This window comes from Megalopta genalis, chromosome 2, assembly GCF_051020955.1.
Source record: "Megalopta genalis isolate 19385.01 chromosome 2, iyMegGena1_principal, whole genome shotgun sequence".
NCBI lineage: Eukaryota > Metazoa > Arthropoda > Insecta > Hymenoptera > Halictidae > Megalopta > Megalopta genalis.
In genome coordinates this window covers 11,840,307-11,867,990 of record NC_135014.1, presented here as the reverse complement: position 1 = coordinate 11,867,990, position 27,684 = coordinate 11,840,307, and the positions used below count along the sequence as shown (strand labels likewise).

At 44.9% G+C, this 27,684-nt stretch overlaps 2 protein-coding genes across 3 annotated transcripts in view; both read left to right on the top strand.

The window, feature by feature from the left end:
- The first annotated feature begins 640 nt into the window (after positions 1–640).
- Dbp21E2 (putative ATP-dependent RNA helicase Dbp21E2) lies at positions 641–2,841 on the top strand. The gene is made up of 7 exons (XM_033482191.2): positions 641–790; positions 863–1,102; positions 1,181–1,495; positions 1,566–1,823; positions 1,896–2,006; positions 2,073–2,464; positions 2,535–2,841. Exons 1-7 carry the CDS (start codon positions 719–721, stop codon positions 2,788–2,790), a joined length of 1,644 nt encoding a protein of 547 aa, XP_033338082.2. The 5' UTR covers positions 641–718; the 3' UTR covers positions 2,791–2,841.
- Positions 2,842–4,875: 2,034 nt separating this feature from the next.
- The window catches only part of LOC117227170 (signal-induced proliferation-associated 1-like protein 2), a 47,902-nt gene continuing 25,093 nt past the window's right edge, over positions 4,876–27,684 (top strand). For both annotated transcript variants that reach the window (XM_033482190.2, XM_033482188.2), the window contains exon 1: positions 4,876–5,512. The gene's annotated coding sequence lies outside the window, so the exon portion shown is untranslated. The remainder of the gene's footprint in view (positions 5,513–27,684) is intronic.

Below are 27,684 nucleotides of genomic sequence, written 5' to 3'. Positions count from 1 at the left end.
CGATACCGCCTAAAATTATTTTTCAGGACGCTGAAGCTATAGACCCGGGAGCTGTGAAATCCCTTCTTGGTCGCTAACTCGAAACACTAGATAAAGTACTATGAAGATTCCTAATTTGTCAAAAGTATTGCGAATGTTTCTAATTAATTAAAAATACTACGAATGTTCCGAAAGTTAAAAGTACTCTGAATGTTCCTAATTTGTTAACAGTATTATGAAAATAAAGGAATAACTAATCAACTATGTAGTCACTATAAACCCACCACAACAACCCCATAGTTCATTTATCCAAGAAATAGCTTGATAACTAATTGCAGACTTTAATTATTTAGTGGAATATTACCAGTGTATAGTAAATATTGACAAAACAATCTGACAGTAAACGTAGTTCAGTTATAGTCGATATTTTTGATAAAAATTGAAATTGTCTACGTTACGAGAAGGTACAAAAACACTATAGAGGGAGCTAGATCATAGATGTATCGACGAAAGAGAAAAACACTTTCTGCATTACCTAATGAAGAACACTAGGTTTCTATAGCTAGATCATGGATGTATCGACGAAAGAGGAAAGCATTTTCTGCATTACCTAATGAGAAGAACACTAGGTTTCTATTACTTGCTCCTGGGGTCTCCACAAGTGTATCAAAATGGTGGCATGAAAACTTTGTGTCGGTGTTTTGTGGCACTCGAGATACTTGTTTAATTTAAATAGAAAATGTTATTCCGATTTTGCAAGCTATGCTGCAAGAACACAAACTCATCATTCGTCAGATTTCCCAGGCATTATGTAAATAATTTAATACTTTTTTTTCATATTTTTCTTCTCACTTAGGTTAACTCTGTATACATTTTTGTATAGGCAAAAGCAGCTGTAAATGCTCGTAACACACGTGCTCGTAAAAAGGAAGTACAATTGCACGATGACGAGTTGTTAGAGTCCTTTAAAGGGAAGATGAAAATAATAGACTGCAGACGAAAGGTTTATGATTTTTATGAGGGTCAAACTTACTCCAGAAAACAGATTATACCATTAGCTAGCCATGGATGGAATCACAGGAAATCTAAAGGCGATTACTTCACCATATACCCCTATTTTGATGTACATTGCTTTCTCAAACGTTATTCATGACTATATAATTTCGTTTCAAAATTAAAACTGTTTCATTTTTATTTTTAGGGTGATAAAGACAATGCGAATGAAGAGCCTATAGCTAAGACATTTGATGATTTTAATTTAGCCCCTGCTTTGTATAATCAATTGGAGAGATTCGACATTAAAGCACCCTTGGAAGTTCAACAACTGGGAATACCAAAAGTACTCTCTGGTAACCATACACTGTTAACAGCAGAAACAGGCAGTGGCAAAACGTTGGCATACTTATGGCCACTGATGACTCAGATATTGCGATGGAAAGAAGTTAGAAAGAATTCTATGAACAACCCATTTGTTTTAATTTTGACTCCTACTAGAGAGCTGGCAGTTCAAATTGGAGTTGGTATTTTGTAATTATAACTGTCGCATGGTCTAACATTATTTGAATTACAAATGTTGCATCTTTCAGATTGAAGCAATCAAATGGTGCAAACCACTGGGTATTACTATAAAAATGATTACTGGTGGAAGGACAAAACTAAAAATACTGAATCCTCCAGTTGATAATATTGACATCCTAGTTGGTAGTTTCGGCGCGATCAGTAAATTGTTCACGGTTGGTGTCTACAAGAAGGATCTAATACGGTGTGTAGTTCTAGATGAAGTGGATGCCTTATTCCACGAAACCTTTGAAGAGAAACTGAAAGTACTTCTTCGAAGATTACCTGTACGTAAACACGATCTCTATGCCGTATAAAATAATGACAGAAAATATTATAACGCGCCTTTGTATATGCAGATAGGATACCATCAAGAATCAATCGACGGGTTCCCGAACACTGTGCAACTCGTTTTAGCTTCTGCCACGGTTCCTTCACGCATGGAAAATATTTTAGGCGATATTATAAATGTAAGTGAATTAAGATCCAAAAGACAACTTTGATAACACAATTTTGTGATTACTAATAATATTTAGATAAATTCTTTGGACCATGTGACCACGGGAAAGCTACACAAAATATTGGTCCCGCAACGATTTTTTAGAACAATTCCAAGTCAAAAATCGGTCGAGCTCTTGAAGTATATAAAGCCAAAGGTCGCGAAGAAGAAGTCCGTCATTGTGTTCAGCAATTCTACCAATACTTCTTACTGGCTCAAACTGTTCCTGGAAGAATGCGGCGTACCCACTACCAATCTGCATGGCGACATGAGCATGAGACAGCGGATAGGGAAATACGGAGAATTCTTAAACGGTCGTACATATGTTTTATCTACAACGAACGCGGGCTCTAGGGGTCTGAACACCGTGATGGTCAACCACATTCTGAATTTTGATTTCCCGTGGGATACGGCTTCGTACATCCACAGGTAAGCCATTGAAACAATTTGTGTTCGACACTAGCATAAGCTACCGATAATCGATTAATATTTCACGCAGGTGTGGCAGAACCGGCAGAGTAGGCACCTATGGCGATTGTAAAGTAACGAATTTCATAAGTCGACCAAAAGAAATAATACTAACTCAAAAAATCGAATGGGCCGCTAGGAAGATGAAGCCAATACCCATTATTGACCTTGACGCGTCAAAAAAAGCACAAATGCAAGATATGAAGGAGTTCGAGGAGGAAATAGAAGATATCCCTCCTGACCCAGAAATCGAAAATTTGGACCATGTGGAAGATATTCCATTTTGAAGCGTGTACGGCTCTTTCGCTACAAATAAATTAAGCAATCCTGAAGATTAATCAGTAGCCTTCGTTAGCTATCCCCCACTGTCTTCTTGCGTTACACGTGTGCGAAGTTACTCAAGCAAAAAGAGTCTTGGATGAAACCTTTGCAGTGACCCCCGATGGGATCAAAGAATCGACCGAGTGTCGTTGCCCTTCTATCCGATTCGACAAAAAAGAAACTCTCAATCAATCATTCTCCTTGAGACGTAGAAGACCTTGCCATTTGCCATTAATCCAGCGGTTCCAGCGGTACCGTTCTCCGAAGTTATTTTTATTTATACGATCGCGGATATTCGGACCAGAGCTTTCTAACGATGCTTTAGGATTTTCAAAGTTACGGTTGGAGGAAGGAAACGATCACGACCCACACGTGCGTGTCCATCCATCCGTCGATCCAATGTTCCATCATGTCCGGCGACACTCCCACACTCGCCGCCTACGTATAGCAAATAGAACTGCCGCGAGGCAGACCGTGCGTCTAGACCAGTTTATTAATCGCATTGTGTTTTAGTGAAATTAAACTCGCTCGTGGGCATTCGTGCTCCCATGATTAGGGAGTGTCGACGGTTGTACATTCGAGTCCTCTGGAGAGCACCGTCGCTCTTGGCAATTATATTTGCGACCGAAAATATGCCTACAATTATCGTCGGCCTATAAAAAAATTAAAGGAAGGTATTATACAGGTATATTTCAAGTATTTCAACCGCTTGATGGATGAGTTATAATTAATATCAGGTCTTTAAATTTAATGTGATTTTTTAGATAATAAAATATGGATCGTATATATGTTATTTAAGAGTTCGATTCTTTGCTTTAAGGAAAATGTTTCAATATCTTCGGAATCGTCGTCGATAAAGTATTAATAAAGCGACGAGAGGAGACACGCGACCAGCGTACCGAAGAAAATGAATTGATCGAATCATGAACAAAGAGAATCAGATCAGAGCATCCATTGTGAGAGGTTAAATCGTGTCAAGTACGAGTACCGATGAACTTTCAGTCTAAAAGAACTCTACAGTCGATTGTTCGTGCAAACGGCTCTATACATATATATATAATTCCTTACGGTAGCTATCGCTAAAGGACCATTGTTCTCCAAATTTATTCGAACGACTTAGACCTGCTTTCAACTTTCTCAAAGCGCAACAGTTTTCTTAATTCAGTTCTACACACTTACCTGAAAATGTAGGTCAATCTTATCTTCAACATCTTCGAATGATGGAAGATCTGCATCCCCAATCGGCAACCGGTTAGTTGTCCGCTCCTTCGCGATCACTCCAAAAATATACATTTCTCTTCTCTTTGTAGTAAACTGCTTTGGAACGTACGATTAAAGAATTAATAATATAAGTCTGATTTTTACGAGAACATAAGAAAGTAGAACATTTGAGAGAACATTGTTCTAATTAACGTTTCAATTGATATTTTTAATAAGCGACATTCGATTTTCTTATCCCCTCTTCCTTCTCGAATTTTCTAATTATCAAGTGCGTCAAACTAGAAGTGTTCACCTAGCAAGCGGCTGCTAGGGTAGCGAAACAGGAACGAACCTTCGCGCTGGGGGATGTTCTCGCAAATGATTAGACGGAATACAATTTAACGAAAGAGACCGGTACAGATGTTACGAAACAAGAATCATACGATTGAAAGTACGATAACAATTTACGTTCCCCGAAGCGGGACGTCAGAGCGCAAAAAGTTGCAAAACGGTAAACACCACCCCTCCGGGAAAGCAAAGTTATCCAGCTAGCTGCGTAGACGGTTAAATGAAAACAAGGGAACCCCGAGCTCCGAATAAGAAACGGTGCTCTTGGTGACGTCTTTCGAGGTTCCCGAAGCTCCCCCGAAGACGCGACCCGCCAATCCTGCCGCGTACCCTTCCCAACCACCCCTCAGTCTGAAGTGGGGTGGTTGGCTATTGTGACCATGGTATGCCGGGTCTGTTTCGCGGAACATGCTATAGTAAGGAGAGGTAGGGGGGGATCTATAGTTCTGAAAGGCACGCGCTTTCAGCCGGATGGAGGGGATGCCGATGACCGGCCTAGTAGAAGGGAACTCAGTATAGTGGCGGCGCGCAACCTGTTAGCGTCGTTTCGTCGTGTTGCGTTCCGTGTCCGTTTGTCGTCGACATTTACGTCGTCCGTTCAGCTGCGTCGCAGTGATCCACGGATCCGTTCGAAGATCGATCTACGCCGCCCGGAGTGCCGAGTACCGATCGTCGCCGATAATCCGGTCGATCCAGGATCCGGACAGCCAAACCGGAGAGATCCTTGTCGCGGCACCGGGAAGGAGGATCGATCGCGGGGGAAGGATCTACAGTGATCGAGCCACGACGAGACGCGTACCAGTTGGTTCGTGCCGTATCCACGGAGTGGAGTCGTGTTCTATGAGGTTGCCCGCGATCCGTCCTGCGCCCGAGGAAACACGAGTGCGTCGTGTCCCGGTGATTCATAGATCGCGGCGTCGTCGATCGGGCCTCGCGTGTCCAGTGCGGTTGTGGGAAGAGAGACAGCGGCGGGAGGAAGCGACCGAAGGAATGCACCGTGTGCACGAGCGGTGCAGTTCGCCGATTTGGTTTATTTAGTGGTCGCCGAGACCGGAAGCCGCTATATTGGAGAGGAAGCGGGAAAGCGGCGTGCCGCTGTTCTGTGTACCGAGGCAGAGGCGATCGTCGCAGCCGGAAAATGTGAGTACCGTGTTGATAGCATGCTCTTATCGGTACGATCTGCCGCACTATGAAAGCCCCTTTGCCCCTCTACCACCGTGGAATACCGATAGCCGAAGGTCACCGGTGTTCATTCAGAACACGTCGCGGGGCCCCGACACCGACTATGCACGGGGGTGCCTTCTGTTATTCGACGGTGTTTCTCTGTTTTCTCGGCAAATCGAATTTATGGAAAAGCCGTTCGAAATTCTCCTCCGTGACCCGGCTTAATTAATTGGACTAATGTGACGCAACAGGTTCTTTCGAGAGCGTCGTTTTAAAGGGAAGCTGCCGGGACACCGTCGCGATGCCGTCGACGACGTCGGGACAGTGAATCTTTGAAAATTTGAGAGCGTATCGCTCGATTCTGTACGCGAACGAATGGTGTGCCCCGTTCGTTCTCCACGTTCTCCACTCTCCGACACGAAATCTGGTTCTCCGAGGAAAATCAGCTCTTTGGAAAGTCCCAGACCGCGAAGGGTTAACAGTCACTGATCTATGAACTTATATTATATATTATGAACTTGTATATATTTTTTTGAAATAATTGCAATACCGAATTCATCTTGTTAAATAAGATCGAGTCATCTTAGAACGGTCCATCGAACGAAAGGGGGTGGAAATTTTCGAAGTTGCCTTCATAACGTAGCGGGTCCGAGATGACCCGAGATGCACGGTGGACCATACAGTCCATTTAATTACGCTCGCACGATTCTGTTTGGTAACATATTTGTCTCTGTTGGCGCATGCTTGCTGCGAGTAAAATTTGCTAGGCAGACGATCGTGCTCTGTGCCGGGTTGAGTGCCAGCCGCGCTAAGCAAGGGTTGAAGGAGCAGCGATTAAGGAAAGAGTAACGAATTTCATCGTGGATCCCACGGACTGTTCAGGCAGGGTTAATGGCACTTTCATGCGGCACGGTTACACGCAATTATAAAGCGGAGTACCGAACCCCTCGTTAGTTCTTTTGTATGCCCCGCGCTCGCCCCGAAGATTAAACATCGAACGCTATATTTCATTTCGAGCCGGACCGAATGGGTTTTGTATTTATTAGGACGAGGGGTTGATTATCGGAGCTAACTGTTCGCGGACGATCGCGAGATCTGTCGACGAAGCAAGAATCGAAAGTTCGAATCTCTGCGTTGTCCAGCCACTTGGTGTTCGATAAATGTCGAGAAGCAAGTTATTCAATTCGAATTAACAGGGAAATTACGTCTGCGTTTGCTACGAATGTTAACGCTAAATCTACCAACGCTGATCAAACGACCCGTTTTATATATCTTATTTCGTAATTATTGAAATCACAGGGGTGTTTCTACGAAAAACTGATGCGATCGATTTCTTTGTTCCAGTAAAGATCGCAGAAAATCGAAATAAATTCAATCTCGTCATTTTTCTCAGGAAAATTATTCCAGTTGCTTTTCCGACGCTTGATAAGTTTACTGTCGAACATCGAACAGTGTCGTATTTCAACTCGGATCAGACGCATAATTATTAGAACGTGAAATTGAACGTGAAAATAAACCTTGACCAATTTCGCGTACAATTCCGTATCCAGCGGCTTCTTACGCGGTTCGAAGGTCTCGAGAAATTGCTAAACTTGCTCGCGGAGTTTTAACAGTCGCGCCGAGAGTCTTCGCTTTGCAATTTAAATGGACAGCAGTGAAATCACTGCGAGTTTATCGTAAAATGCACTCTCGTACGCGTTGTTCGAACGCGTTGTCGTCCGTCGCTTCTGCGATCCCGAGAGGAATAATTTCGTCACGTTCGCTCGACGATTAAAACCAACGTCGCGGAGACACGTGCATCGCACGGAAATACAGTTAAAGTAGTCGGGACGAGGAAAGATCGCTTAAGATCGACGTGTACGAACACGCTTTTGTGGGCCAGCTTACGTACGGCCGCGGCGGTTATGGCAGGCAAGAGAATCCGCGTCCTAGTACTCGCGTTACGATCACCTTCGCAACGCGTCACGGTCCGTTACGTTCCGTTTCTTCTCCGGCAGCTATCAAGAGAGACGGTTTAAAAGCTTGATTCCTCGCCTATGTTTGTACACATAATGCGCGTTTCTGTACGGGCATTTACCGCCGCGGCTGGGAGCAGCAAAGCGGCGCTCGATTTGACTCGCGAGTTTCTACCAGCCGTTAACCGAACCGCCAATTACCTCCAATTACACCCGGGAACCGAGAAACACACCGTGCGATCGTGGCAGGCCTTCGAAATTCGCAGCGAACGCCTCGTACCCGCGACACCAACGGATTATACGATGCCGTAGGCATCCGAGAACTAGAATCGATGGATTCCTCCGAGTCGCATTGCTTTGATGCGGTTCAACCAGCCGAGCTATAAAACCGACGCGCGTTGTTTCATAAGAGACGCGACGTGTGGCTGGATTTATTTACACCGTCCGCCATTTTCTTTGTAATTCGAGACCCGGTTCGGATTGTCGTTCGATAGAAAAGAACCGTTTGGTATTTATCGCGCGCGGCCATGTTTACACGATTAACCCGACGAGCACCTTCGCTGTTCAGATTCACGTAAGTGTACATATAGATTTCTATACGATTCGAAAACGGCTGATTTTATGTACAGAAATAATTGTTTTCGGTGACAAATAAAAGATCGACGTACAGACACGAACGCGAGAGAATGCAACGTGTATGCGATTGTTGTTGCTATTATACCCGATCATATGGTTGTATTTATTTAACCGAACGACAGAGTCGGAGTGCAAATATTACGCGCGGCGTGGGAATCTACCCCCGCGACCACCCCTCGGGGGTTGAACGCAGTTATACGTTGGTGACGCGAATACGGAATTTAATTTCGACCTTGAAAAATCGGTGTTACATTCCTAGCCGTCAAATATATTACTAGAAACCGCCATCATGCACCGGAGATGATTTCATCATTTCCGAAAGTCTTCGTTTTCGGGTGGAAAAACTCGTTAATTAATTTTCGTTCGATTATTTCGCAATAATTTCAACAATTAAGTAAATAAAGTTTCAAAGTACAGTAATGTCTCTAAAGAAATCTAAAGAAAACGCTATCAGAAGATGTTATCAGTTTCGCGGGTGCACAATGCTGGAGAACGAAGCTTTCCGACCGCGTTCGAACAGAATCAGCGGGAACATTTTCAGCGTGATTCGCACGGCGAGAGAAGCAATGGGAATTAACGATAAAGAGCAATCTTACGCGGGAGAGTCAGGTTTCGACTTTCTTCAGGGTACGCGACGCGGAGTCTCGCCGGTTGACCTTTCCCCGTGGCCCGTTCGCGATCGAACAGCCTTTTCATCCTCTCGGAGGTCTCCGAGTCGCACGCGAGCACCTTTTTCACACGTGCCGCCACGGGCAGCCTCGAATGGATTACATACTTTGAAATCATCGACGATCGCGGTTCGCCGACTATGCTTTCGTCGAAACGAGATCACCGACATCGAGAGTTTCATTGATCGTTCAATGACACTATGGAAGAAGCATCGGCGAACTTTTTCATCGACGCTCATTCTGCTGACCTAAATTTAACCTAACGTAACGTAGTCCTGACCTAACAGAATAAGTCTCGATAATTTCGTAGTTGTTGGCGAATGCGTGCTGTCGATGAACTCGCGACGATGAATTACGTGGTCGGTGAAATGATTGCCGGCGATTTCAAAGTGCCGGGAATTTCTCCCTAATTCGCGCTCAAATTTCACACGAAAATGGACGATTTGGGAAGAGGGAGAGCCTCGCGGCTCGGTTTTTATAGTCGTTGACAATCGAACACTGTGAAAAGCAACTGCAAATAAACTATAAAAGTAACTATAAATATTCGAATAATCGTATTAATTATAATACGATTCCTCTTCCAAAATTCTCCATCTTTGTGTACAATTTGAGCGTCAATTAGGGAGAATTTAGCGTAACCCGCCACGGCGATTTCAAAGTGCAGGAATTTCTCCCTGATTCGCGCTCAGATTGCGCACGAAAATGGACAATTTGGGAAGAGCAACCGTGAAAAGCAACTGCAAATAAACTATAAAAGTAACTATAAATATTCGAATAATCGTATCAATTCAATAATCGTGTTAATTATCGTATCGAATAATGGTATCTCCTCTTCCGAAATTCTCCGTCTTTGTGTACAATTTGAGCGTCAATTAGGGGAATTTAGCGTAACCCGCCACGAATCGCAGCGATCTATTCGATGCCATAGTAATCGGCCGGTGGTGGCTCCCCTTTTCGTAGCCGAGGAGTCGCGTGGTTTCGTTGACGCGATAACTTGAAACTCGTAATTACGTTCCGTCGTAATTTTCGACGAACGGTCGCGTGGGCCGCGAATTCCTACCACCCACGCGAACCCCGCCGAGCAACAAAGAGGCCTCCGCACCGGCGCGTCCCGGAGAGGGATGCGGCGCGACTGCGTTTTCCCGTGGAACAATGCACGTCGAACGATCGTAAATAGACTGTGCACCTTCATGCAAATTGCCGCGCACGTAACGCTGCATTAATCGGAATTCGGAAAGGACTGATTCATGAATCCTCCGCGACGCGGTACGCTATTTCATTTACACGCGTCTCTTTGTTGTAAATCGCGTCTTGCGGGAGCGGTTGTCATAACTGGACTGTGAACCTCCATGCAAATACATTCTAATACATTCTGACGCATTCATTCATAATCTCTACGATCTCTCGTTCCAAAAACGATTTGTCTGTTTTACGAACTCGTCCCGCCATGAAATCTGCCATTTATAAATCAATATCGATATCCGCAATTTTCGATTAAAACGGTGCACCTAACAAACAGATTCGCCAAGTAAATTATTAACAAATACAACGATATTGCGAATATAATATTATTGCAAATATCACGACGATCGCACACAGGTTATTATGCAATAATGTACAATGATCTGTTAAGTAATCGTACACGATATATTTCGAAAAATATTCAACCACATGTGTCAACAAATTTCACGAGGAAATCATCAAAATTCCACGAGAAAATTGATTGCAAACGCTCTGAGTCAATAAAGAGAAGAATAAATCAATATTGAATTGATAAACGTCGAAAGAATTTCCAAAATAAGCGACCGCGACTGGTAGAAAACGATTAATCACGAGAACTAATTATATGTAGTCCTTAACAATTAAAATACTCGCTCGGTAAATAAAAACCTATTGTTTCGCATGCTAAGCAAGCGAACGCGGACAAGCGAGCTGCGGTCAATGTCCCCCGTCTCGGTGCAACAGCGATAAAAGCAAACGCAGCCTGAATTTTCCGAAAGACGTTTAAAAAAGAATGGTGTCCCTGTTATGAAAGAAGCTACCAGGAATTTGTGGGTATCCCGGAGTGACCGTTACAAGGCGAGAGAAAGAGAGAGACAAGCCTTTGTGTCACTCGCATACAATGTTATTGTATTCCCGGCACGTATAGGCAATGGGAGTTCGTTATTACGCCTACTTCCGGTTGCTGGATCGTCGCCGGGACTTGCCTCGGGGCTCGGCGCGATGCTCGGAGTGCATCTCGGGACCGTTTTTCCACGCGACAATGAATTTCGGGATGAAAAATACGAGGTGCTTCTGTGATTCTCGGTCCTCGGATCCGGGGACGAGGGCTCGGGGTGTGGGATCTAGGGGGTAGGGGGCTGGCATCTTGAGCCTGTAATTTCAAGGCTGGCATATCTGGAACGGAGAATTTATTGGATAGAATGTAGAGTCTAGAATTTTAGTCTAAGACTTGGAGACCAAAATTAAAAATCTGAAACTTGCAGACTAAAATTTAAAATCTAAAATTTAGAGGCTAAAATCTGCAGAATAAAATTCGGTGGATAGAATTTGGGGGATAGACTCTACGGGGAAGAATTTGGAATTTAGAATTTAAAGCCTAAACTTTAGTGCTTAGAACTTGAAGTCTAGGATTTATAATCTACAATTTAAAGTCTAAAATATATAATCTAGAATTTAGAATATAAAATTTAAAGCCTAAACGTTTAAAACCTAGAATTTAAAGTGTAGAATTTATAATCTAGAATTCAAAGCCTAAGATGTATAATCTAGAATTTAAAATCTAAAATATAGAATCTAGAATTTAAAATCTAAAATATAGAGTCTAGAATTTAAAGTCTAAAATGTAGAATCCAGAATTTGATGTGTAAAATGTAGAATCTAGAACTTGAAGACTAATTTGTAGAATCTAGAATTTAAAGTCAAAGATATAGAATCTAGAATTTAAAGTCAAAGATATAGAATCTAGAATTTAAAGTCTAAATTGTAGAATCTAGAATATAAAGTCCAGGGACTAGAATTCAGATTGAAGAATTCAGAAGCCGGGATCTCAGTGAACTCCGAGAAGGCTAGGATCGAGGGGCTCTGAACGAAAGATCTTTGGTATCGTTAGGCGAGACCCGATACTCGAAAATACCGTGGACGGACGCGCCAGCCCCGCTGGAATTTTCGAACAGCTGCAGGCGCATACCTAAGCGATACCTCGACCACAAGACCCAGGTCTACAAAAAAGACCGCTCGTAAACTCGGCCAGGATTCGCCCGACTCGAGTTGACTCTTTATCCTTTATCTCCTTTCAAACTTGACGGTACCACGATCCAGAATTAGGGGACTTTCGCGTGCAAGTTGCGATGACTGATCAGAACCGATACTGTTGTTTTAGGACATTGTTTCACGACAGTGTCAAGATTCGATTTATTTAAACTTCGTGCGGTAGTATAGAAACATTTTTGTAAACTCTGGAAGTATCATCAATGTTATTGATATCAAATAATAATTATTAATACAAAATAACAATTATTAATGTAAAATAATAATTATTAATGTATAAAATAATATTTATTAATATAAAATAATAATTATTAATATAGTTAATAAATGAATAATTCTACCAAGATGCAAATAATGTTTTTAAATTCCTTAAGTGCTCCCACTGGTTCACAGATGACCTGTTAATTTTCGTTAGAGATCTCCCATCCGTTAACGACCTTTGGAGTAACATCATGCAAATTTTGCGAAGAAAGGAACATCGACGTAAATTGTCTCCGTGTTTGATCGAGGGCGCGGCTTGATAAATAATTCGTAGCGACTGTGGCCGCCTTTCGGCTTCCACGGTGTTCTCCCTCGTAGATACGGATTAAATGGACGCGAATGGGGCAGCGTGACACGAGTAGCGGTATGAATCGCCGATACAGCTAATCCTCTCGCCGGCGATAGAGTTTCTCGCAGCCTAATGGCTGGAAAGGCCGTATTACGGCCGGAGCATATGGCCGAAGGTAGCGGTGATCGTTTCGTTTGTCAGCCAACTGCTTCTCCGCACCGGTGTTGCAGCTCTGGTTCCCGTACTCGCTAGAATGACTCGTAAAATCCGCGTGTTCGTTTCGCGTTTCGTCCCTTGTGTCTGCGGCGAAGCGCAACGTCCGACGACGTCACCGTAAACGGACCGGCGCTCTCTTCTCCGCTCTTTCTCTCTTCTCGGCTCTTTTTCTCTCTTGCACTCTCGTAAACAACCGAGTACACTTTTGCGTACGTTTTCGAGAGAACGCCGGGTCGAGACCGCGAGATGAATTTGTCTGCGAGCCTACGTCCTCGAACCTCCTCGTCGCGAAACCTCTCCGCCCTCTTCCTTGGCTGCGGGACACGCGAGTTCCGCTTAAACGCGATGTCACGCATATTAAAAGAGATCCACTTGACGCCGGGACGAGCCAGACGCGATTCTCGAAGCTGTTTCGAATATATTATACGTACACGCGATTACAGAATTGGCCGGGTCAGAGATTACACCCCGTGCTAAATTGTCGCGGACGACCTCTCGGAACGGTTCGGGTTCGGTCGACGATTTGCGCGCGTGCACAGCAGATGTTTCGTCGACGAATTAACTCGTCGACGAATTAGCTTGTGGACGAATTAATTTCGTGCACGTCGAAACAAATAACCGGCGTTTCGACTCTGCTTGCATCGTGTTCATGATGAACATTCATTCATGTTCATGTTCATGAACCGCTCTTTTGGGGATGATGGTTCAATGCGCGCCCCTTTCTCTTCTCGAATTTGCTACGAAACGATCGAATCATTGTTTTCAAATTTGCTGGAAAATGTGATCTACTCTGCAACTATCTTTTGACATTGCCCCAAGATAATTTAGAAATAAGTAATAGTAAATATTTTCTGTCGATTATTAAAGGAAGAGATCCGCGGTCTAATAATCATTTTTAAATAAATAACGACGTACTCTTTGTTCACGAATTGACCTACTCTTGATGATCTGTGATCTGATCTATGCTCTATGCTTTTCTTTCGGCGTTCATTTATAAATAAAGAGTGAATCGTTTTTGGAGCGAATTTAATGAAGAGTAGATCACATTGCAATGATTCGATCGTTTCGAAGGCCAGTTTGAGTAGCGAAAGGGGGGCACGTTGAACCATGATCAAAAATTATCAACGATCTACCCTTTCTTTGAAAATTTTCTCGGAAACGCTGTCCTCCGTTATTCACAAATTAATTCCGATTTATTCGCATAAAAATCGCAGTCCCTCGACGACGAAACACGATCCGAATCCGCTCGATCGCCGGGAACAAAGAGCGCTAATCCCTCTAATCCAGAATCCGATTATTTCCAGTAAGAGAATTTTCAAGAGCCACGGGTCCTCGGATCCAGGATCCCTGGTTGGAACAAATCGGTGCAGGCCCTCGATTGACGAAAAAAAAAAATAAAAAAAAATAAAAGAACGCCGGAGGATCGGGTTTCTCGAGTGATCTGGTTTCCCCGTTTCTGTTTAGGCTCGCGTCGATCGACTAGACCATTTCCTGCGGCGATAACCCTTCCCCGTGGCGTGGAATTATTGGCGGTGATCGTGCGGCGTCGGGTCGGCAGGATACAGGTTCTTTAAATGCTACCAAAGTCAATTAATTAGGGCCGGATGCGTTGATTGACCTCTGGATAAGTTCGTCAGGGTCCGGCCGACCGGGGGATTAGCCCTTTCGTTGGAACTTTCGTCCGTTTCTGCTCATCCCGCCCTCGAAAACGAGCGACGCGACGTAATCGTTAACGACAGGGAGCAACAATCCACGCGGTTCTGTTATAAATAAACATTTTCCTTTTCGCGGTTCTCTCACACACACTCTCTCTCTCTATTTCTTTCTGCATGTGTGCGTGTGTGTGCATGCGCCATCGATCCGTTTAGCGCCTATAAAAATAAGCGATCTAGCTGGTTAAAAATGAAAACAGGTCGCGACCGATTAAGGAACTTCGATGGCTTACGGGATCGTCCCTCGCGACTGGAATAACGCAATCGACGAGTAGAGAATAACTCTCTATTTTTATTGTTCCCACTGTTGTCGCGGCCGCCGGTTTATGCCGCAAAATCTGCGGGTAATGCAACTCTTGGTCTCCCGCTGTTCGAACGACGAAAGTGCACAGTTGTGTTTTAGAGTTCTTTTATATTTATTATTTCCAATTACGACAGAGCCTTCCAATAATTTTGTTAGAGTCTTCTTTCCTCCTCTGTTGGCTGCTTTGTGGTTCCTTGTGGAACTCGTTGCTCTGTCATTAGCGAAATCAAATCGAATCCAATTCCGTGAGAAAATTGTAATATTGTGGGATGACTTCTGTGGGAAGACCAATCGCTTTGCTTTGTTTTTCGGTGCAATTTATCGTATATTTATCGAATAAGACATATTCAATTTCTTTATTCGAAAATAAAGAAAATGGAAGATAAATAGATGTAAGATGTCAAGAGGTTATTTATATTATATATTTTTTATATTACATTATATCATATCATATTAAATTTCTTTATCCGAAAATAAAGAAAATGGAAGATTAAAAAAATGTAATATGTCAAGAGGTTATTTACATTATATTTTTTATATTATATCATATCATATTAAATTTTTTAATTCGAAAACAAACACAATGGAAGATTAAAAAAATACAGAACGTCTGATTCGATAAATATGAAGTTAATTGTACCCGAAAACAAGCCGAAGCAATCGGTCACCCCACAACACCGCTAACCTATCCCGTGTTATCGTCCGATTCCCGAGCGCAGGATCCATGGATCACGGCGGATCGTGACCGGCAGGGGAATCGGAACGAGTGCCCGATTACTCGAATCGCTAGACCTGTGCCCGCCTACCTCGGAAGAGAGAGCCCGCGAATACAGGTACTGTTACGGCGCAGCCTGTATGCTAACTGTAAAAACATCCACTTCGGCATCCACGACGTGCGAACCTCGGCTGCTGCGAGAGCCATTCAAAACTGTGAGACCGGCGCCGAAACGATGCCAATCATTCGCATATGCTTCATCATCGTGTTCAATTCCTTCGTTCCACTTTTGTCGCTTGCGATTTCTCGGGGACAAGGGAAATTATGTTCAACGTCCTCCGACATTTCTGTTGACGTTCGTTCACGCTGTTCTTCGTCCACAATAATTCACCTAACGAGACGAGAGGATTTTTCGAATTTTCTGGGTCGATTGTGAGAAAGAGAGAACAAATCAAAATTGATATTTTCTTTCGAACAATTTTTATAAGTCGACGTCGATGCATTAAATTCTTCCAGCATCTGTATCGTTTTTCATCGCACCTGTTCGCCGATAACACTTATTTCACGTCGCGCCCATTTATCGGCAACAGGTCCATCGAGTTCCAACTGGAGCATAGCCTCGAGATTTCCTAGCAAACGACGCGAAAGCGTCGCGTCGAAGCAGCTCGGCTGTCAGAGATCGGACAACCTGCGCTCCTCTCGTAACTTTGTTTCGATTTCGCACGTGTTCGAGCGAACGCCGGTCGACACGCTCGATCGGAGAGCATGATCGAGCGATGAGACGATGCGTTACAGAGCATGTATTCCGGGAGAGCGCAACAGCACGGAATCGCGTGTTACGCATCCGTTTGCCGCTCGGTTTCGTAAACGTTCGTCGTTTCCAGGGACAAGCGTGCACGCGGTTTGCTTGCATTTCTCGCGAGGCGGCTCGTTACGAAAGCGGACAGGCGCGAGCGTTTTGCCTCCGCTTTTACGGGGCCGATGATGCACCGCTGTTTTCCGCGGAATACGATATAGGCTCACTTTCATCCTGTCCTGTAACTACGATCTGCTGCAGGAAGAACTTTCTTTCGGCTATTGTTTGCTGCAATTTAGCTGGTTGACAAAGTGCATCGCGAAATTCTCGAGTTTCATTTAATTTAAATCGAATTTTAATTTAATTTGACTTTATTTTTAATTTCATTTCAGTTTTATTTAATTTTATTTCAATTGTATTGAATTATTATTATTATTATTTCAATATTATTTCAATTTTATTTCAGTTTTATTTCAGTTCTATTTCAATATTATTTCAATTTTATTTCAGTTTTATTTCAGTTCTATTTCAATATTATTTCAATATTATTTCAGTTTTATTTCAATATTAATTTAATTTTATTTGAATTATATTTTAATTATATTTCAGTTTTATTTCAATTATACATCAATTTTATTTCAGTTTTATTTTAATTATATATCAATTATATTTCAGTTCTATTCCAATGTTATTTTAATTTTATTTCAATTTATGTTATATTTATATTATAATCTATAATTAAATAAAATAATTGAATAAGAAATATCAATGTACTATTTTCTACTGGTTAAGATTATTGAAGGAAGACCGAGATAGACAATGTTTATTTTGATATAGAGATCCGCAGTCTAATAATTACACTTGTAATGGTAATTTCATTCCGTCAAAGAAATAAAAATAAAAATTTAGAAAATCATTATACATCATCGTCATCCATTAAAGAACCTAAGCCTTCAACTTTAAAGCATTCCCAGTGGCACCGAAGCATTCTCACGTTCCTATGTTTGTTTTCCATCCGGAGATCGGGTTCGGGCCTGATCGTTCTAGGATCTGGTGGCGGCCAGAGGCCCCCGCATTGGGTCAGTAGCATATTCGGGTGGTCACCCTCTCGTTGTAAAAAAAGGAGGACGATAATACAAAGAATCCAGCAGTCTCTCGCTCTCTCTCTCTCTCTCTCTCTCTCTCTCTCTCTCTTTCTTTCTCTCTCTGATTGGGGCCCTCTCGTGGCTTCTCGGTTGGGTTAGGCTTGCTCCGAGTGACTCTTCGGAGTAACGGCATCTCGGGCCCCTCCGTTTGCCTCGTACTCCTTTCCCCGGTACACTTGGTCGCGTCGCATCCCGTCCCGTCGCGCCGAGCTCTCTCAGCGCTCGCAGACAAGAGATACTCCTCCTTCTTTTCCCGTATGCATTACTGCGGGCGTGCACGCCAGTCCCGCATATACACGCCGGTGCATACGAGGATGCGCCCGCGATTCTACCGTGGCCCAAGATGGAGCGCACCCGCGCTCCATTCTGCGATTCCCGAGGATGCCCTACGGGGCACTCCGCTTCTGCTGGCCATTGCACGGCGCAGTATCCGGTCCAAGAAGCCGGTCGAAGTACGATTTTATCGGTCCCAATTACTGACACGTTGAGCACAAGTTTTCGTTACATTATAGCATAGAAAAATTTTGGACGGAAGTTGACCAACTTTGACCGACGATAACTCCGCGAGAAATCATCGTACGACGATGACTCTTCTTTTAAATTAAAGCTTGAAACCTCTGCTTTAAGACAATATTTCTTGATTTCAAGTTTGATGCGCCTTTATCGCAGCGATCCTTTAAATGCGAGGCCTTGTATGATCGCGAGGCTCATTTCCCAATCGTCATAAAATGTCGTGTTAATTTCTTCTTCTCAGTCACTTTTTAGAAAAGTATACAGCATAATTTTCAGCAAATTTCGCTTTTTCATTGCTAGTCCGTTCAAAGTTACTCGAGTTTGAAGATCGGCCGTTTTTCGCATTGCTGAAATGTCGATAAATTACGCTGTTGCATCAACGAGTAATCGCATAATGCAACTGTGTCATTTATATTTTAGTAATCGAAATGGAAGATCGATCTAGCGAAAAATTCTCCTTGATATTCTGCTTTGATCGGACGGACGGAAATCCTTGACCGTGATATTGGGATGACGACCCAATCTGATTTTACACTCGGCAACACAGAAATAACAGAATTAACGTGTCACCTAGATTCAGGCTCGTCGGCGAATCCCTATTAGAGACCGCGGTTCGATTGTTCTAATGAGAAGAGAAGTATTCAGGGTAGATCGTTTAGGTCTTCCCTGTCACAGTTCCAGAAGAACCACGCGTTATATTTGCAGTCCCGAAACGTTTGCGCCGCGTTTCCAGCGACAGAATTCGACCCTTTCGAAAGCGCGAAGTTCGCCCTAGAGTCATGCGTTCTCCGACGTGCACCTTCTTTCCTCGAGGTCTCGGTCTCTCTCTCTCGAGGGTCTCGAGATATACCTGGACACCGATGACGAAACATTCGTCGATGAGTAATCCGAAACCAGTGACGTCAGACACCGACAGAATCGAACGTTTGATTCACGATCGCCACCTTCGCGAACGAAGGTGTTTCTCTCTCGGTCTGCAATTAACGCATGAATAAGATCTGGCCCAGCGTTCTGTTCGTTTCAATAACTCGCACGATCTTCGATAAAACGACCCGACAAAATTTGTGCTGCTCCTTCGAATGTGCATCGACGCGCCTGCAAAATGTCACCTTGGTGCGTTCGATCGCTGACCGAAAATTAATTCGAGTTTCGTCCGATATACTGCGGAAAAATTGATCGCGAATTTCAGGAAATTTTCCTAGTTTTTCTTTCATCTTGCAAACAAAACTGGACAATTTGCGAGACTTTTACAGCCTCATTTTATAGACTTATTGTCAACGAGTATAAAAATGTCGACAAGTCCAAGCCGAACGAAAATTAAGGAGAATCGGCCTTGTTCGCGCGATGCTATCGGCGCAGTGGATCGCCGATTGTTGACCCTCGGCCGGCGGATTTTCAGCGAGGAAGCAGTATCGGTATTGATAATAACAGGGTCGTCCGCGGCGCGATCCCAATCCGCGGCACGGAATCGCCGGGCACCGGCGAAGAAGTCGTAGAAACGCGGCGACCCGCGGCCCGTGTTTCGCCTCCGCGCCTCGATTTTCTGGGTCACGGAGGAGAGCCCTCTCGGCCGGCCTTTCGCGTTCGCCTCTCGTAGAATCGCGGCTTTCTATCATTCCCCGGCCGTGTTCCGCTTCCTCCTGCCGCCTCGGACGGGTTCGAAAGCCGAGGAACTCGGCCGGAGCCTCCTCGACGGGCTCGTGTTCCCGGGTCCCTTCTCCTTTGTCACGATTCGGCTACTCCTTTCGGCGAACAGGGAGGTGTACACCTGCGCACGGGTGGCCGAACCCTTCTCTCTCTCTCTCTCTCTCTTTTTCTCTCTTTCTCAATATAGAGCGGCATTATGCTCGCTCGCGGCCAGCTGTGCGCGTCTTTCGCGTTCGCTCGGTCACGTACCGAGAGGAACAAAGCGCAGGCCGGTTACAACACGCGAAATTGTTTTGCCGTTTGCTCACCCGGAGGGCAATCGGCCGTGGCGACGCGGAAACGGACAGCCCGGGCCACCACCCCTTCGTCGCGAATCGCTGACATTCGCATAACCCCCTTTGTCACCGTTCCGGCCGGTTTTCACGGCTACGGGGGCGTGGACGGCCGCTTTCGGAATTTACTGCTGGGAAACCGGCGGAATTGACCGGCTGACATTTTACAGGCGCGTTCTCAGAGGTTCGGGGCAGTGTCGAGAATTTTTGCGAAATTTGTTGGTGCGAGTTCTCATAATGGACGAAAACGCCGATGTTATGCTTGTGAATGATCGTGGATCGTATTTCACGTTTAGTAATTATTCAATTATTGTACGCAAGATGTTCTTTTTTACGCAAGGGGAATTTTATTCTGTGGATCGTCGCGCAACGTGTGGATCTCAAAATTGTGTAAATTAAATGATCGACACGTATAATTAAATAACCCGTGAGATACCTAAACTATCGCAGCAGAATACATATTGCACAATGATTAGTTTTACTAACTTTTATAAGCGATAATATTTTCTTTTGTTTGTCCTAAAGTATTACTTTTTCTTTTTTTAATCGACGGACTGTTCCTGTGAATAAATGAATAAATAAATGCACTCAGAGCGACGAAAAGGCCGGCCAATCAATTGTCACCGTTTTCCGAGGGCTCGCGCGATTTTTGTTATTTCGGCTTGGAAATGTTTACGCAACGTGCACGTGAACGCGCGTGCAAAATTTCAGCCGGCCAGATTTAATCGTTTCCTTGACATTAATCGGCGAACGTTGAGCCGATAATGAACTGGAATGGTGTATCGACCTCAGCGATCGAAGATCCGCGGACAGAGGGCTGCAGTTAAATAACTGATTGCCGTTAATGACGCTGGGAACGCTGGGCAAATACGAGGATAGGATGGAAAAATAAGAAGACGTTACCAAGTCGCGGGGGGAAAATGTATGAATAAAAAGTGTTGGAGAGATACAGGCATGAAACGCGAGTTGATTAATGATAAGATAAAGAGGAGCTAGGGAGGAGAGAAGAATGAGTAACCTTGGGATAGACACAATGAAGGGGAAGTAATGAAAATAAATGAGATGCAGATGCGTGGCGAAGGCATAAGGGGCGCGCGTATCTAAATTAAAACTGCGGCTCGAGTTGCAATAGAAATTAACGACACTATATTTAGCAAACAATGTGCAATATTTAATACCCGGCCGGTATTAAATCACTGTTCCCGTGACGCGTCGAATAAATCAGGCTAGTCTGAAAGATTACTTATACCAGTTTTATAATGATCGTAAGAGCGTTCGCGGGGCCTGTTCGTACATCAGCGATCGTATAAAAATAAAGAAATATGTTTGCACGTGTAAATCTGCAAGAACAAAATGCGCGTACGCATTTTTTAAATATTCGTTCCAGTCTTGGACGCCAATTGATTCCATTCCAACCAATTGATATTTTACAAAAAAAAATTGTTGTTCACCCATTCTCTAACAAACTAGTCGGTCCAACATTTCAAAAAGAAAAGATTCAAGTTATTTGGTGCAATTTGAAAACAGTTATTTTTATATTACCCTAGTTACATGCTCGCCGTTGTAGCTCTGCGGTCGTTTAGACAGGCATTCGCTAATCGGAAAAAAGAACTGGTCGAACGACGAGTTGCCGATCGTTGTAGAATGCGACGAAAGAAGGTCGTGGAAACGCGAAACAATTCCAACTTTCCATAGTTGACGTTATACAGCCGGGCATCGTAATCGGTGCCCCTTTCCCACTTTCACCGGTTCCATGAAAATCACCGATCCGAAGAGCCTGTGCCGAGCGAGAGCAACGTTTATTGTTCGCCGATTCCGAACGATTACGCTATCGCGGCTACCTTATCGCGCGATTAATATCGAACGATCGTGACTCAATATAGAGCACGTATCACCGTGCTCCGCTCTCGATCGTTATCGCGGCGCGGTATTACCGGCGGAAAAAATAAATCGTCGAAGATACCGCTCGTAATCGTTCCGACGACAGAGACGTACCGCGCGGCTTGCTTCGCGAAAACACAAGTAGCAATATCCGCTTCTGGCGCGAATTACACTCTTCGATAGAACAATCTGCGATCTATTCGACGCGACCAGACAGTCCCGATCTCGATCTAATGCTGGAATACGTGACCCAATTAGAATTTCCGAGGAGCGATTTCGCGACGCTCCTGGTCTACCGTCGCTGCGAGCTTCGTTTCCGCTTCATTATCACGCGTACCGATCTGAGAAAAATTGAGCGAGATCGTTGAACTGCAGCAAAAACATATGCTAAGTCTCGGATCGATTCGCTGGTTCGTTCGTTTCTAAATAAATGCGACAATGTCGATGTTTATCGACACAAGAAACTGCTGGCTCGAAATCGTCGATCATACGCCCCGTTCCACGGACGGCGCAGCCTCCATTTTCGCGCAGAATGTACCGGCAAAATTTGAGCAACACGACGAAAGTGTGAGAAAAACGTACGCGAAGTTTCGGATGAATTCGCCGATCCGATCGTTTCCAGGAAAATTCCAAACGCCGACGTGTTCCGTGGCAAGAGAAAGAAAGAAAGAAAACCGGCGCGTTAAAGTCGCGGAATACCGCGATTCCGTGGCGCGTATCGTTCCGAGCCGGAAGGAGCGGCCATTCCGCGATCGTGAAACCGGCCGATCGATTTCGGTAACGATCCCGTAGAAAGTCTCCGTGGAGAAGGTTCAGCGAGTCGCGACGAGTCGTTCGCGGATCGGTTGGCCGATCGGCGGCTCCGTTCCGAAACGCGCGTTGCCTCGGCGTGCCTTGCTACAAATTGCACGAAACGGAGGATGTTATGCGATCTTTATTGCGTCGGGTAGCACCGGACACGAATCGTTACGTCGAACCTTTCGTCGTTCCACCGTTGCCCCGGCAGATCGCGGCGAGCCGATAACGAAGAACCGGGGCCGAGCCGGCAGCGGAACGCCTCCGAGTCGTTTTCCTTGCGCAACCTATCCACCGTATATTATGCCGCGATTTTCCGGGACCGTGTTCTCCGCGATCCGATCGAGAGATTCCCCCTCGATCATCCTACCGTACGAGATTTCCTGCCGCAGGACAGCGAGCCTTTCCTGCGAGGAGAGGAAACCTGCGCCGCGGAAACGCGCGAGTCGGTGGCTTCGCGGCGATCGGCCGGGATCGTGAAATCTTACGCCCCGAAATTTTCGAGGATCGAATGGCCCTGATCCGTGATCCATGGTCCGTTCTTCCTGCTTCTCCGTTCGCTATGGGAAAGGAAGACCGAGAGAAGCCTTGCGCCGCGACGCGCGTGGGAAGAACACTGTGAAATTCCCTTGGTCATCGCTTCGAAGAAAGCGGATTTGCAGGAACTTTTTCGGCGAAAACCGGGGAACGCGCTTTTTTGCGAATAATTATCTAGAGCGAGCGCGTTGCGCAACGCGTGCGGCTATTGTCTCGCTGTGAAATCGTAAAAGCGACAGATAAATTCCCCGGACTGCTCCGATAAAAATGCTGGCTGAAGAGCGCTCTGCTCGAAGAGACCGTCGCTCGGTCGTTTTTTGAGATTTTGCTGTGAAAGAATTACTATAAATTGAATGAGGTACGATAAGTTCTCCTTGATCGGCGCTCAGATTGTACGCAAAAACGGACAATTTGGGAAGAGGAGACACGATTATTCGAGCCTTACGTGGCACGTTTTTATGTAAATCGTCTAATAATTCTGTAAATCGCATCTCCTCTTCCCGAAATTGTCCACTTTTCTGTACAATCTGAGCGGCGATTAGAGAGAATTATCGCATAAAAGAGAACCGCAGCGATTTGCCGAGAAAAAGGATTCGCAATTGTCGCGTTTCGCTACGAAACCTGTTCCAATTAGCATCTGCAAATACACCTGTAATTTCTTCGTACGCGGTCTGTGCTATTCGCCGAATTGCGGCGATGGATTTCAGCAAACGGACGAATCACTGTCGAACAAGGATCGCGGATCGGCGAACAATGGAAATCTGCCCGACGCGGCAGAAACCGCCTAGCGGAGATAGGGAAAAAAGTATCGGACTCGGCGAGCGAGTGTGTTCATGCAGGAAACTAATTTCGCGTTGAAGTTAAGTATAGTCCTCCGGTTTCTGGGACAGCAATTGCGGTTGAAAGAATGATAGCATGATCCAGAACCTGGCGGTGATCCGGTCGGCAGGGCGTCGGTCTCTCTTTTTCCGTAATTACAGGCGGGTCGTGGATCTTTTGTTTCCGGCGTGGTTTTTGTATGGAAATCTCGGCTCGAAACGAAAATCGAACCGACTGGGATGCACCGTCGATTAAGCGGAGGGTTACGTGCGATAGATAGAGCCCGTAGACCGAGGGACGCGGAGCGAGGGGACAGGACTTCCGGTGCTCAGGGCCGTAGCCCTCCGCACGACTCCCTTTCTCCGGGGGCAACACAAAGGATTCTCAAAGGAGCGACGAGTGCGAGAAGCGTGTTTCTCGTCGCGAGAGAACGAAAAGAATCACGTTGCCAGATGACGCTGGCTCGGAACAAGCGATACTCTTTCACGCGGCGACGATTATTTCGCCGAATTCTTTGCCACGGCAGACTCTGAAGGAACACGTGGATTCACGCATAATGGATTGTGTTTCGGACAATGAACACGATAATTTTAACACGTCGAAGAGAATCAGTGATACTGATTCATGATGCATGAATGATGGTGCATGATCGATGACATCGAACGCGCAAAATTCGATCGAACAGTGTCTGAAACTATCGAACAAGAACAGAAACAATATCGCAGTTACGTATTTGCTTAAAAAAGAATAGTGGTGAAAAAATAACGAGAAAATAGGTCGGTTACGAATGCAACGAAAACAACAGATCCGGCGCTATGAAATAAAAATGTTTACCGAATAAAATGGAATAAAAATGTTCACCGAATAAAATAAAATCAAAATGTTCACCGAATAAAGTGAAATAAAAATATTTACCGAATAAAATAAAATCAAAATGTTCACCGAATAAAATCAAATCAAAATGTTCACCGAATAAAATCAAATCAAAATGTTCACCGAATAAAATCAAATAAGAATGTGAATCGGTCTGATGTAATGGAGGAAATCACTCGCGGCAACGTAACAGAGAAGAGCCTAATTTTTGAGCGTCGGTGTCGACTTTCCATCTTGGAACTCTCGATGCTGAAAACCGAACGATCCACTCTCGAACGTTCACGTTTCTTCGAACGCTCGACGTCCGATCGTAACGATCGCACTTTAAGAAACCGCGTATCTCCGGACATTTTTGAAGTATCAAAGTACGTACATATGTACATACATGCTCGTGCCATATTACGCGCACTTTCTCGGCTCCGTTCCGGTGCGAACGATAACCGCAATCGTAAGTAAGGATTAAGATTATCTTCGACCGCGGTGTAACTAAAGTGAATCAAAGATGAATCATGCGAGTCGCGCGAGCGTGTTAACAATAATAATGTGCAACCGCATGGCAACTGTTTCGCGTTCTTGAAGATTTTCAGCCTGCAACAATCCGAAGCCGTTTAAAAATGCTTTCGCGATCCTGTTTTTGGCGGATATTCGCGAGTTAACGACGATTGACGATTCGTTTCGACGAGTTCGCCTAATCGCAGGATCGTGTCGATCACACCGCGAATTCGACTGGCCTCGTAGCCGAGGTTAATCGGAGCAGGAAACAGGAAATGATATCGCAGAATTTTTATGATCCTGTTCACCGAGTAATGATTGATTCCTCTATCGGTGATTTTTCGACGATCAACGTCGGTAAATCCCAGGCATCGATGATCACGATAAACATTTTCCTCGATGGAAGCTGAAGTGGATGGAGGAGGTGGAGGACAGGAAGAGATAGAGATAAAGGGACTCGATGGTTCCGATCGGCCGAGAAACGAGCGATATCAAAATAACTTAAACGTCGGAACGACGCGCGGCGTTGGTTGGTTAAACGGTGAGGAGGGCATCTTAGTTCCCAGCGGGAGCCTGTGAACCCTTCTCTGCGCTTCGAGAGAAACGAAGAGAAAGAGAGACAGAGAAAGAGAGACTGAGAGAGGCAAGAGCGCATCGCCGGTGCTTTCCATTTATTTTCTCTTGCATTTAATCGTATCCGTTGACCGTCGTTTCCCGTCGCCACGGGCATTATGCTTGTCCTGGTTCACCGACATTCGCCAGACTTTATGCGACACGCGTAGAAACGGTCGTACGCAGAAAGACAGACAGAGAGAGAGAGAGAGAGAGAGAGAGAGAGAGAGATCGGAAGAGAAAGAGATCGGTAGAGATAGAGATTGGCAGAGAGAAAGGTTGAAAGAAATAGAGGTCGGGAGAGATAGAGATTGGGAGAAATAGAGATCGAAAGAGAGAGAGAGAGACATTGAGAGAAATAGAGATCGAGGGAGAAAAAGATTGAAAGAAATAGAGATCGAGGGAGAAAGAGATTGAAGGAGAAAGAGGGAGAGAAATAAAGATCGAGAGAGAGAGAGAGAGAGAGACATCGGTAAAAAACGATTGGGAAAAATAGAGAGAGAGAGAGAGAGAGAGAGACATTGAGAGAAATAGAGATCGAGGGAGTAAAAGATTGAGAGAAATAAAGATCGAGGGAAGAAGAGGGAGAGAAATAAAGATCGAGGGAGAAAGAGGGAGAGAAATAGAGATCAAGAGAGAGAGAGAGAGAAATCGGTAAAAAGCGATCGGAAAAAACAGAGAAAGAAAGAGAGATCGGTAGAAAGACAGCGATCAGCAAAGAAAGGTAGAAATATCGGGTGAAAAAGAGAGAAATCGCGAGAGGTCGAGGGAGAGATAGAGACAAATCGAGAGAGGTCGATGGAGAAGTAGAGATAAATCGAGAGAGATCGGGAGAGAAAGAGAGAAAAATCGCGAGAGATCTGTGGAGCGAGAGAAAGAGGGGGGAGGGAGCGAGTCAACGAGAGAAAGAGAACGAAAGAGGGAGGAAGAGAGAGAAAGGAATGGTCGAAAGCATCGGCCACGATTCATTCATCGTTTACCGTAAGCAATCTTATCTCGGTATCTCGGTTTGGAAACTGGTTCGCGAGACCAGGGACACGCGAATCGCGTATATTACGTGGCGTGTTACGCGCCGGAAGATGCCACATGGCGGCGCGGTTTCCACGAGCATGGTAGTTCGACCGGAGAAAAAAATGATCAACCGGCGAAACGAGGGTAACGACCGACCGTAGCAGTGTTCACAGTCGAGTAACACACTCGTTGCACTCGGCAAGGCTCTGCTCGACTCGGCTCGAGCCAGCGCGAGCGTGGACGGCTGCCAACTCTTCTTCGCCGAGCGATTCTCGATCCCATCGCGAAGGGTCAACGATCCAGTGCGTCGTATTTCGTTCGCGGACAGGGAAACTGATCGGATAGGCTCCGTAGAAGCATCATCATCATCTTCTTCATCATCATCATCATCTTCTTCATCATCGTCATCTTCTTCTTCTTCTGCTTCTTCATCTCCATCTTCTCCTTCGTCTTCTTCTGCTTTGAATAGATGACGAGGATTGCCCTCTGGGGCAATGGTCGCGCTCCAGAGAAATCGAGGGCAACCTGGCCACGCCTGCTTAGCGATCTGCGAGCCAGAGAGACGGGGGCTGCATCCTTGAACAGATGATCCTGACGTCTGTCGATCGGACAGGGTCCAAGTTCACCGATAATTGCGAGTCTAAGAGACTCAAAGTTCATCGATAATAA

What these genes read in the sequence shown, in the direction of transcription:
- Dbp21E2 (XM_033482191.2), top strand. Translation starts at nt 719, where the DNA reads ATGTTATTCCGATTTTGCAAGCTATGCTGCAAGAACACAAACTCATCA. An exon ending in TTTTAGGCGATATTATAAAT is followed by an intron (nt 2,007 to 2,072) that starts GTAAGTGAATTA and finishes AATAATATTTAG; the next exon opens with ATAAATTCTTTGGACCATGT. An exon ending in ACGGCTTCGTACATCCACAG is followed by an intron (nt 2,465 to 2,534) that starts GTAAGCCATTGA and finishes TATTTCACGCAG; the next exon opens with GTGTGGCAGAACCGGCAGAG.